Source organism: Halichondria panicea, chromosome 2, assembly GCF_963675165.1.
Source record: "Halichondria panicea chromosome 2, odHalPani1.1, whole genome shotgun sequence".
In the NCBI taxonomy this organism is placed as follows: Eukaryota; Metazoa; Porifera; class Demospongiae; order Suberitida; family Halichondriidae; genus Halichondria; species Halichondria panicea.
The window spans coordinates 731,476-742,716 of record NC_087378.1 but is presented as its reverse complement, the minus strand read 5'-3'; the positions used below and the strand labels follow the sequence as shown (position 1 = coordinate 742,716).

Genomic DNA, 11,241 nt, shown 5'->3' with positions numbered 1-11,241 from the left:
ATTCAAAACCCTTTATTATGACCTTTGGAGCACAACTACCAGTGTTATGGTGTTATGTTATGGGGTATATAACTGGGCTAGGCTTGATGTTTTGCCTACGGAACCATCAACAACCAAGAGAATGCTATTACTAAAGGCAGACATAACAATTACAGTGCACTGCTTATTGGTCCATGCAAAGAGATTGTTCTATTCTTCTTGTGCAGAATGTCAGTTGAAAGAAATCTTGGGCTACTTATTTTGCTTCTATCCATCATCTCTGTGATGAGTCAGAGCAATGTCTTCAACAAGACAACTTCAGTAAAGCCAAGCAGATCAATATCTCCACTCCTTCAAGATCCTACTGTGACTGTCAGTAGTGTGCAACCCCTTCGAACACCAAGTGTCAGTCTCTCATCAGTTTTTACCACACAAGAATTGCAAACCTCCATAAGTAACGCTGAAACTCCATCGCCTTCACCAAGCTTATCAAGTACTAACACTTTCCTATCGAGATCAAGTATGAATTCTTCCTCCATCATGCCAACTAAATCTATTGAAACCTCTGGAGTATTATTAAAAACTGTTCAATCTTCAACAGCACTCACTTCTCCATCTACAGTGGGATTGTCATTGAGTTCAGTCAAATCAATCAGTGAGATGACCGTTTGGTTGGTTCAGTCTAAATCGTACTCTTCAAGCTCAAGCATTGTGTCCACAACAAGTACAAAATACAGCTTAAAATTGACAGTATCTGATTTCATTCAAGAGACCAACACACCAACAGTTACTACTACAGTAAGCAATTGTGTTGATCTATCTCTACTGGTAGTACAAATTCTATTCCTTTTCTGTCTCATAGATTGCTGCACAGAATGGCATACTATACATTGGAGTAGGACTTGGCTTTGCTGTAGTAATTGCTGCTGTGGTCATCACATCTCTTGTACTTTACTTCTGCTACAAATCAAAAAAGTACGAATACAGCACAGGAAATACTGATTTCAGGTAAGTTTTTCTCTCGACATGTACATGTACACATTCATTATACAAACACGATCTGCAGAGCTTCAGTGACTGTACAGAGGTACCATCCCAATAAAGAGCACTATACAGTTAATCCAGACTCGGCCTTCAGTAGCAGAGGATCAAGCGTGCGAAGCTCATTTGGAAGTAATTCCAATAAGACTCGAAAAAAAAGCTTTGCTAGCGCAGATCATGTAACTGCAATAATTAATTTAGAAATGTTCAGCACACCAGTGTAGCTAGATCTACTCCTTTTGTACACAAACTCATCACAGAATTATCACAACAGTGTGTATTGTTTTACTGCAACATGTTTTGTATTTGTAAATTGAAGATCTTTACCAATTTTTATGTGATCATAAGAGTACATTAGTACTAGTACACGTACACAATGGCAAGACACAAAGCATCTGCTGTGCTAGAGGTACTTCAAGCTGTGTCAAGCTCCCAGTAAGCCAGCCCCCTTTGTGTCTGATCTACCCCTGCATTTCACTGTCCTGTTTATATCGATCGATCTCTGTATGTAATACTAGATGTAGGTGCCCCGCCCACTCTCAAGCTTTCGGAGGATACAGGATTTTGCAGCCTAATGGTGAGGGATTAAGTATGTCATCTGTCAGCACGTATGCAGCAGATGCATTCTTGCCAATGTGAATCCTGACCTAGAATTGAACCGAAGTCATTCCCCACATATAATTCATTTACTGTAGTTACTGCTGGTAGCCTACGGAGGAGTCACAGTGATGGGCAGACAACGGAGTATGCGTTTGAGATGGCAACCTCTAACATTCGCTATGGTGAGGGGGTGACTAGAGAAGTGGGGATGGATGTCGTTAACCTAGGGATTAAGCACATCTGTGTCTTCACCGACCCTAATGTGAGCCTATTATCCTATGTGCATAACAAGCTCTAGTCTCGCGGGCCATACTTCAAAAACTGTAGTATCAGTTTTTGAAGTATGGCCCACGAGACTAAACAAGCTCTTGGTTGAGGCCTCTAATTACTTTGCACATGTGCACACACACACACACACTAGCTTGCTAGATTGCCACCACTAAAGGCTGTATTGGACTCACTGCATTCAAGCTCTGTCAACTATTCCGTGTTTGACAAAGTATCCATTGAACCAACCAACACAAGGTACACCCAGAACAAACTGTGGATATGATTGTATTGACTTTGCAGCTTTGAAGAGGCCATTTCGTTTGTTCGTGAGAGAGGTTTTGATGGATTCCTGGCTGTTGGTGGAGGGTCAGTGATGGACACAGCCAAGGCTGCTAATCTCTACTCCTGCTATCCTGATGCAGACTTTCTGGATTTTGTCAATGCACCGATCGGCAAAGGACTGCCTATAGACAAAAGGCTCCACCCTCTGATTTGTGGTAGGTCACTGGAAAGTCAATTGTTAGCTGTCAAACAGACCCATTTCAGAAATAAATAGCCTATGCTTTTTTTTTTTAAAGATTACTTCTGATATCGCATAGTTGCTTTCCTCTCTCTATAATTATGATGTGTTGTCAGTGCATACCTCGCTCTTGCAGTTCCTACAACTGCTGGGACTGGGAGTGAGACAACTGGAGTGAGCATATTCGACCACAAGCCTCTCGGAGCAAAGACAGGTGAACAATCCACCACCATGCATATAAAAATGCTATAATTTGTTATGTATTATGACTTTGGATTGTGTAGGTATTGGAGACAGAGCACTGAGGCCACTTTTGGGCATTGTGGATCCCCTACACACCCGATACATGCCCACCAATGTGGCTGCTTACAGTGGATTTGATGTCCTTTGGTATGGCATCATGAAATGCTGCTTAGTCTAGCCACTCCTCAAATTGTGTGCCCTACCCTAGCTGCTTGTTTATATGCGAGGGAAGCCAGTGTCAGTCTTTATACAATTCTTGATAACCTGCTCTTAATTTTGCAATCTCCTCCTCCATCCAGTCATGCTCTTGAGTCATTCACGGCAATACCGTACACGGAGAGGACTCCTCGTCCTTCTAACCCTCTCAACAGACCCGCCTACCAAGGCAGCAACCCCATCTCTGATCTCTGGTCAACTCATGCACTCAAGATCATTAAGAAGTACTTCAAGAGGTAATTAAGCCATTGTGCTTACGGGTAGTACATAATACCCTAATGCTTTATGTGAAGTGATTACTGAAACCCTCATATCTCTCCACATGTTTCTCCCTATTCAGTCTATATAGTTTCTATGCATTTCAGCAGTATTCAAAGCATACAACAAAGAAAAGGAAAGCATGGAAATACAATCGATCAAACAGTATCTCGCGAGTATCGCATGCATTTTTTGCCTAAAAGTGTTCTTTGAAACCAGTGCATAGAATAAGTATTTCATCTCGTACTTGCTCGTGGTCATTAGGTCGCTTAATATTGCCAGAATAAATTCTGTCTGTCTATCTGTGAGTTGTAGCCTTGCCACTATGATCCACTGAGATTAAACCTTAACTGTCCTAAAGATATTTTTTTCTTCTAAGTATTGAACATTATGGTTGTTGGAGCCTGGGTGAAACATTGTACAAGTTACCTTCTCATCCTGTACAGGTCAGTGTTTGATGCCGATGACCAAGAGGCACGATCGGCCATGCATCTTGCCAGTGTGTATGCTGGAGTGGGGTTCGGGAATGCTGGAGTCCACCTACCGTAAGTATACTTTCTGAAAGTTTGTCTCCTTACAGTTATCTACATTACTGTACATACCATTGATTATACGTGTGCACTTCTACAGGCACGGCATGTCATATCCAATATCAGGACTGGTCAAGTCATTTCGAGCCGAGGGCTATGATCAATCTAAACCTCTAGTGGTAAGCCCATGCGGATGCATTACAATAAGACAATGAATATGTAGTCATTGAATCAAATTATCACAACTGTCTGCGTAACTTTTATCAGAGCAAATGTATAGAGCCTCATTTATATTTTTGTTATTTTGTTTTGCAGCCTCACGGGTTGTCGGTGGTGATCTCAGCACCAGCTGTGTTCACGTTCACAGCACCCCTCTGTCCAGAGAGGCACTTAGAGGCAGCTGAACTACTCGGTAAACTTACTAGTCTGTTATTAATCGTATATATGATTTGGTGGACGAGTTCTAATACAGTGACCCTTTTAGAACCTCCTAAAACATGTCCTAACCTTGGCTCAGGTGCGGATATAACAAGTGCTAAACTAGAAGATGCTGGTCTCATTTTGGCTGACGCATTGCGTGGCTACATGCAAGCAATGGGGGTGATGAATGGACTGAGAGAGTTGGGATATTCTATTGAAGATGTCCCCAGTCTAGTGAAGGGCACACTGCCACAACAGAGGGTTACCAAACTGTCTCCAAGAAGCTTCACGGAGGAACAGCTGGCTGGAATGTTTGAGAACTCAATGACTGTGTATTAGAACTGACTTAGTATTAGTGTTGTGTGCATAAAATTAATTATATCAAGTGTGTACGTATATATATTTTTTTAAAAGAGATATTAAAAAGGGCAATAATAAAAAGAGGTGGTATAATTATGACAATTAATGAATATAAAGCTTCTAGCTAATTAGTCATACTATCGTTGTTCTTATAAGGGCGTTACTTTCATGGCTATATCTTCTTCGTACGTCAACTTTTCTCCCCTCCTTCCACTTCGTCTCTTGCCACTCAAACGGCGAATGGATGCTCTCAGGAACGAGCCAACACTTGAAATAGAGCTCCGCGCGAATGAGTTTCGGCCGGAACTCCTAAGAGAATCCCCCGACCTGTCGTGTTGAGTGCGAGGGTCCCAAGTACGCACAACAACGTTAGTAGAGGGCCCTATGTCATAGTCATTTTTATTCCTACTTCTGTAACAGTAGCAGCAAAGCAGGAGCAGAGCGATTATGATTATAGCCAGGATCACAGCTGCTACGATAACCCCAATGATGGCCCCCAAGCCAAATGGGTTATCTACAGTCTGCAATGGGGGAAGATAAATGCATCACATTGTAACAAGAATCTCTACTATTGTGATCTATGTTGTGATATGCAACATTACCAATCTAGGTAATGAGTCAGAATTCTAGTTTACAGTGGGACAAGTAACAGGTCGGAAATGTTCACGTAGATAACATGAGATGTGGGCTGTTTGCTATCACACTACAAGAAATGCTGTTCCACCCACTCAAGTAATGTACACATCGTTAACTCTGTTTACAATTGTAATATGCAATGGGATCGCCCTTGTTTGCATCGTGTGGAGCTACTAGTACACAAACATAATATTCATAGCCACATACCAACACCCTCAAGCTTCCCCAGTATGTACAAGCTCCCCACTCATAAATACAGGTAGTATATACATAGACACACCAGCTATGGATATACTTATAAGAGTCACACACTAACTTACTGGAGGTGGTACAGTGGCACATTCAAACTCTCCGACAGTGTTGGTACAAATTTCACCATTCTGGCAGGGATTATCAATAATACATTCATTAATATCATCGGCACATCGTTCACCAGTGAATCCACTTGCACACATGCAATTGAAGCTACCAATAGTGTCATTACAAAGTCCTCCATTCATACAAGGATTGTTAGAAGAGGGAGCACACTCGTTAATATTGCTGCAAAGATCTCCTTCGAATCCTGGACTACACACACAAACAAAACTGCCAAACGTGTTGTTGCACTGTCCTCCAACTCCACACGGGTTGTCATTGCATTCATCTATGTCTTGATCACATATAACTCCCTCGAAACCCTCTGTACACGTGCAGTTAAAGCCACCAACGGTGTTGGTACAAGTTCCATCGTTACTACATGTATTTGCTTCCAAGCATTCATCAATATCATCACCACAGGTCATGCCTTCGAACTCAGGTGTACACGTGCAGTTAAAACTTCCAATTGTGTTGGTACAAGTTCCATTGTTACTGCATGCATCTGCTTCCAAGCATTCATCAATATCATCACCACAGGTCATGCCCTCGAACCTAGGTGTACAGGAACAGTTAAAGCCTCCAATGGTGTTGGTACAAGTTCCATTATTCTCACACGGATTGCTTATAGAGCATTCGTCAACATCGTCCTCACACATTGTACCGTTGAAAGTAGGTGGGCAGAGACACTCAAAACCTCCAATAGTGTTATTGCAAGTTCCACCGTTCAAACACTGAGCAACTCCGTTAGTACATTCGTCAACATCTACCTCGCACATTGTACCGTTGAAAGTAGGTGGGCAAAGACACTCAAAGGATCCGAATATGTTGTTGCAAATTCCACCGTTTATACACTGAGCTGCTCCATTAATGCATTCATCGACATCTAGATCACACAACCTACCAGTAAACATTGGTAGGCATATACACTCAAAGCCTCCAATAGTGTTGTCGCAAGTGGCACCATTCAAACACGGATTAATCTGAGCACATTCATCGACGTCTTCTTCACAAACATCCCCAGTAAATTCAGAAACACAATCACACGTAAAGCTACCTTGTGTATTAGTACAATTTCCACCGTTTAAACAAGGTCCTGGAGCAGTCGCATTGCACTCATTGATGTCTGTCTCACACATGCTACCGGTTAGTCCAACATCGCAAACACACTCATTAACAGTTTCGTTCAGAGCTGATACGTTTGCTGGACATTCGGACGCACAAACGTCATTGGTATAGTAGTTGCAACAAACACTCTCAAATAAGATGGTACATTGATTTAGTCCAGTGCACCCATCACAGACTGTATGGGAGAGAGATAGTCAAAATGTCAACATAATAGGTGCTATTGTGTGAGGTATATTGTTATGGCTATACAGTATACTTACGAACACAATGTGTGATGTTGTCATAAGTCCCTCCTGTACTAGATAATAAGAGAGATGTTGGTTCTATACAAAGACTACAGTCTCTTCTCAGGGGAGTGTTGAAAGTGGCATCGCCTGGCGTACTGGCAGACTGCGTGGTAAGAACATTTCCGCTCCAAACTGCAGAGGAGCACATAAACTCAAACTGGCCAACTAGTACATTATCAGGAGCAGTATCAATCGTGTAGTTAGCCACTACAGATACAACAGAGAAGTATCCACGCTGGCTGGCCACGACCTCACATACTATGTTCATAGCAAACACTTGCACATTCGCCAATGCACCATCTCCGCTAGAGATGGCACCAGAAATCAGCCCTGTGAGAAAATAAATTATTAACTTTGTGCAGCTAGTTCGAGCTGCATGATATTTAATATTACCTTGTTGAGAAGGAGCTGTTGTGTTGCCAAGATCATCAATTGTTATTCTCTGACAGCCCAGAGTTTGTCCACTTGATAGGCTTGAGAAGGTAATCATGAACAGCAGAATGCTCATGCAACTAAACCTTGCTTTGAAGCCCATTAAATCGGACATCTTCAAGACTTGGCTTGCACAATCAGAATCTCACAATACAGGAGCTTTTGTTGAGCTAGCTAGCTGCTTAGTTTGGCCGGAAATGGTATGCATGCAAATTATGCTAACAATGTGCGCATGACTATACTGTAACAGGGTGTGTCTGCAAACTGAATAATTTTCAGTCAAGGTAATAATAATTAATCAAACAGGCATGTAAAATAGACAGACAGATAACACTTTAAAACTAAACTAGTGCAGAACAATGACTAAAACATGATTGAGATTGAAACAGTGCGTGAACAAATGCATTGTCCTTCTATAAAGGTGTAACTTTCATGGTTAGTTCATCGTCAGCCACCATGTTACTGCGTCTCTTTCCACTCTTTCCACTTCGTCTCTTGCCACTCAGACGACGAATGGATGCTCTCAGGAACGAGCCAACACTTGAAATAGAGCTTCGTGCGATTGAGTTTCTTCCGTTGCTTCTTATCGATCCTCCTCTGAGAGATTCTTCCCTGTCGTGATGTGTACGAGGGTCCCATGTGCGGACGACAACGTTTCCGTAAGGACGTACAACGTATTCCTCCTTTGACCTTGACTTGCAACAGCACCAGCAACAGCAGACCAGGAAGAGAACAATGACGATTATAACGACTACTCCACCCCCTACAGCAATCCCTATGATGGCCCCGGTAGTCAGTCCTGAGCTGGTTGGCTGAAAGAGAGGAAATAAGAGCAACGTGTAAATTAATGACAATAATTACATGGTGAAAGTGAGTATCTATTGCTGTCAATATTACAATTAATGCAGTAGTCATTGACAACAGACTCTGTACTATTTACGGACAACCAATCTACTAAACTTTGTACCCATTATTGCGCACCTAAGATCTCACATATCAACAAACATTTCAGTAATTCATACATGGGAGTCATGTTACCCCACACCGGAATGTTATTATTGATCTAGAGAGTGGGAAGCAACATGCTCTGAGATCACTTGACCCCCAGGCATTTCATTTTTGTCAAGCACGACCAACCACACAAGTGGGAGTGAACACAGCACTTATCAATGCATTAAATGTCTACTCCACCACTATTGCAAATTGTACACTATTGCAGACTGTGCACTATTGCAGACTGTGCACTGTACACTATACAAGAGTGAATGCTCATTTTACGTCTAAAAAATAAGTTTTGTCTACATGATTACAAGTGAATCTATAGCATGATTAAAGTATCACTAGAATTGTAGCGTCTTATAAACAGATGCACCCACCACACAGCTTGCAGCCCAGGATATCTAAGGACATCACAAACCTGCTATTACTTCATTCTTCTACTGGGACAATAAGGACAGTGTTGTAGTAGCTAGAGTAGCTAAGCATACACCATGATCTAGTACATAGTATTCGTAGTTATGCAAGTTTCATAGTTACCGAAATGATGGTCATATATTGACTTTTGGATCCGGCTCAAAAGGGATCTCGAATTACTTACTTTACTGAATGCTTATACATGTGGGGATTCTGTAGTGCAAGCTGCCCAAGTGTGTGAATACACATGGCCAGATTGAGTGTTGTATGGGCAACCTCAGACCACGAAGTTCACTCAACTTTGTAATGCACAATGCCCCCTGCCCACTTCAGTAGAATTTTTAAACACATGTTTGGGCTGTATTGTGCAAAGAGATAACCAAAATACACACGCCCTCTTCTTACATCATGATCATGAGTGGTACGTTTGTACTAATTAGGTGAACAGGCACTTACCCAGAGGCTATACAGGCTCCTATATATAAGCTCCTTTATACAGGCTCTATTGCCACTATTGCTACTACATCCACTCCAGACACATCACATGGTTTTACTGATTTTGTTGCATAAGCTATATACTTGAGTATCAATGCCAATCATGTACGCTGCATGCTTATACTAAACTATTGACATTCACGATTATTAGGAGGGTGTGTCCATTATCATCACATCTTTGTGCTAAACAATTCTACAAAGACCAATTATTATGACACACGAAACTATTGGATGCATGCCTGAAATACACCACATACTGTCGCTAACCCATTAACATTCTAAATTAGTACTTTGTGAGGTAAACTTCCCCTAGTACCTATGTAACAGTTTCCTAATAGGTACCTACAAACCAGGTGCTGTTTTACAATACTATTATGGTGCCATCATATCATATTCACAGCTTAATATAGACTCAGCCACAACATACAAGCATCTACACAGTACACAGTACACAAACACACACACTCACCGGAGGAGGAGCAGTCGTGGTAGGGGGCTGAGGCTCTGTAGTCATTGGAGTAATTACAGGCGTGGGTTCAACAGAGGGAGCCATGCTAGTCGAGGTAGTGACAGCCATGACTAGGCTTGGTGTCGAGGTAGAAATCATGGAGGGTAAAGAGGCCATTGTTGTCATCAAACCACTCTCTGTGGGCATGACTACAGTTGAGGTAGGATCGGGTGAAGGACTGAGGCTTGATGTCAGTGCAGGCAGCGAAGAACTCATTGTCTCGGGCATCAGCATATCAGTGGAAGCAACCGAGAATATCACCGATGCTTGTGTGGGTGCTACAGACATCATCTGTGTGGTTGTTAGTGGTACCGTTGTTGCAGGCATTGCTATTGCATCCGTTGAATTCTGTCCATTACTGGGACGAAGTAACAGGGCAAATGTTAATACAGTCCAAAAGAGTGGAGCCACTTTACACATGTGTTTTGTGGTTGCCATTCTCAGAATCAATAATATGAAGAATGTGAGTTGTCGATTCTTGTACAGCAAATCTGTAGGATAATTAGTAGGAGTTATACATGTAATTATGTACATACAGTTAAAATGTAGCACACATTGATATGTGGATACTTGTTAGACTTTACTGTAGACTGTCACCAAGTCTAGGATCAAATGACAACAGTTTGTGTAAGGTTTGCCAAAATAAAGGATTAATGTGTTTAAGCAACAGACATTATTTAAGTGAAGCTAGAACTCATACAAACATGACTGGATTTCATGTAGCCTGTAAAGCACAATTAACCGAGGAATGCCTTACACTAATTGAAGCGAATCGGGCCACCCAAATTATGCATTCAGACGATATTATATCATATTACAATGACAAGAAACTAGACACACGATACTGTACATGTTCAGCACTCGGTTAATATGAGGAACACTAGGTTATTATAACATGAACATAAAGTCAGTGTTATCTGTTCTCCCATGCTTACAGGAGTCACACATCCCCTCACGAGGGCTGACACATTTACTAGTATATAGGGCACTTGAGAATGTGGTTTTAGGGAGTGTCTTTCACTCAAACGACCACTTCAATAACGTATGTAGCCACTTAGCCTACAAGCCACATGCCACATTATGTATGTATGCAATACCGAATAATTATAGTGTATTTTTCACCACATGCACGTGCCAACAATGTTTCCAAAACTAATCAATACAAGGGCTACACTTGTACATGCAGCATAACCACAAAGATTTACTTCATCATTTACAACCAGCATACAAAGTAACTAAGTACTGATACAATCTAGTATATCTTTAATATGCACCCCTGATTTGTAAGTAACACATTCAGCTTTGTATTAGAGCAAACCTTATAAATAGTCTGTATGCACATCATCATCATGTATCTCACCTTACTCAAGTTACTGTCTTACAAGCTTCAGCAGATCAACACGTGTCTCAGCTTGCTGTCAGTACCGTCTATCTCGCTGCAAATGATTGTAGGGCCTCCAGAGACTAGCTGGACATGAATTTTGCTTCGAATGTGAGAAATGTCCTGCGTGTGCAAAGGTATGCAATGTTGCAGCCACAAAATGAACACAA

At 41.6% G+C, this 11,241-nt stretch overlaps 3 protein-coding genes across 4 annotated transcripts; 1 reads left to right on the top strand and 2 right to left on the bottom strand.

Annotated features, from left to right (window-relative positions):
- Nucleotides 1-1,315: 1,315 nt before the first annotated feature.
- Nucleotides 1,316-4,416, top strand: LOC135331780 (hydroxyacid-oxoacid transhydrogenase, mitochondrial-like). Of its 2 annotated transcripts, none has more exons than XM_064527030.1 (12): nucleotides 1,316-1,455; nucleotides 1,539-1,597; nucleotides 1,716-1,882; nucleotides 2,042-2,145; nucleotides 2,191-2,387; nucleotides 2,547-2,624; nucleotides 2,695-2,800; nucleotides 2,953-3,105; nucleotides 3,574-3,672; nucleotides 3,758-3,836; nucleotides 3,973-4,069; nucleotides 4,175-4,416. In XM_064527030.1, exons 1-12 carry the CDS (start codon nucleotides 1,397-1,399, stop codon nucleotides 4,414-4,416), a joined length of 1,440 nt encoding a protein of 479 aa, XP_064383100.1. In that variant the 5' UTR covers nucleotides 1,316-1,396. The 2 variants fall into 2 exon arrangements, with proteins under 2 accessions (XP_064383100.1, XP_064383101.1); XM_064527031.1 differs by having other exon boundaries at nucleotides 1,348-1,455; nucleotides 1,545-1,597.
- Nucleotides 4,417-4,494: 78 nt separating this feature from the next.
- On the bottom strand, nucleotides 4,495-7,478 carry LOC135331772 (fibropellin-1-like). The gene is made up of 4 exons (XM_064527015.1): nucleotides 7,236-7,478; nucleotides 6,816-7,172; nucleotides 5,394-6,730; nucleotides 4,495-4,958 (listed from the first exon to the last, which is right to left on the bottom strand). The coding sequence occupies exons 1-4, from the start codon at nucleotides 7,387-7,389 to the stop codon at nucleotides 4,587-4,589; spliced, it is 2,220 nt and encodes a 739-aa protein (XP_064383085.1). The 5' UTR covers nucleotides 7,390-7,478; the 3' UTR covers nucleotides 4,495-4,586.
- A 68-nt stretch (nucleotides 7,479-7,546) lies between these two features.
- Nucleotides 7,547-11,217, bottom strand: LOC135331793 (mucin-2-like). The gene is made up of 3 exons (XM_064527047.1): nucleotides 11,051-11,217; nucleotides 9,652-10,181; nucleotides 7,547-8,086 (listed from the first exon to the last, which is right to left on the bottom strand). Exons 2-3 carry the CDS (start codon nucleotides 10,126-10,128, stop codon nucleotides 7,688-7,690), a joined length of 876 nt encoding a protein of 291 aa, XP_064383117.1. The 5' UTR covers nucleotides 10,129-10,181; nucleotides 11,051-11,217; the 3' UTR covers nucleotides 7,547-7,687.
- Nucleotides 11,218-11,241: the final 24 nt, after the last annotated feature.

What these genes read in the sequence shown, in the direction of transcription:
- LOC135331780 (XM_064527030.1), top strand. Translation starts at nt 1,397, where the DNA reads ATGGCAAGACACAAAGCATCTGCTGTGCTAGAGGTACTTCAAGCTGTG. An exon ending in ATTGAACCAACCAACACAAG is followed by an intron (nt 2,146 to 2,190) that starts GTACACCCAGAA and finishes TTGACTTTGCAG; the next exon opens with CTTTGAAGAGGCCATTTCGT. An exon ending in AATGCTGGAGTCCACCTACC is followed by an intron (nt 3,673 to 3,757) that starts GTAAGTATACTT and finishes GCACTTCTACAG; the next exon opens with GCACGGCATGTCATATCCAA.
- LOC135331772 (XM_064527015.1), bottom strand. Translation starts at nt 7,389, where the DNA reads ATGTCCGATTTAATGGGCTTCAAAGCAAGGTTTAGTTGCATGAGCATT. An exon ending in CAACATCACACATTGTGTTC is followed by an intron (nt 6,731 to 6,815) that starts GTAAGTATACTG and finishes TCTCCCATACAG; the next exon opens with TCTGTGATGGGTGCACTGGA. An exon ending in GTGCCACTGTACCACCTCCA is followed by an intron (nt 4,959 to 5,393) that starts GTAAGTTAGTGT and finishes CCCCCATTGCAG; the next exon opens with ACTGTAGATAACCCATTTGG.
- LOC135331793 (XM_064527047.1), bottom strand. Translation starts at nt 10,128, where the DNA reads ATGGCAACCACAAAACACATGTGTAAAGTGGCTCCACTCTTTTGGACT. An exon ending in CCACGACTGCTCCTCCTCCG is followed by an intron (nt 8,087 to 9,651) that starts GTGAGTGTGTGT and finishes CCTCTCTTTCAG; the next exon opens with CCAACCAGCTCAGGACTGAC.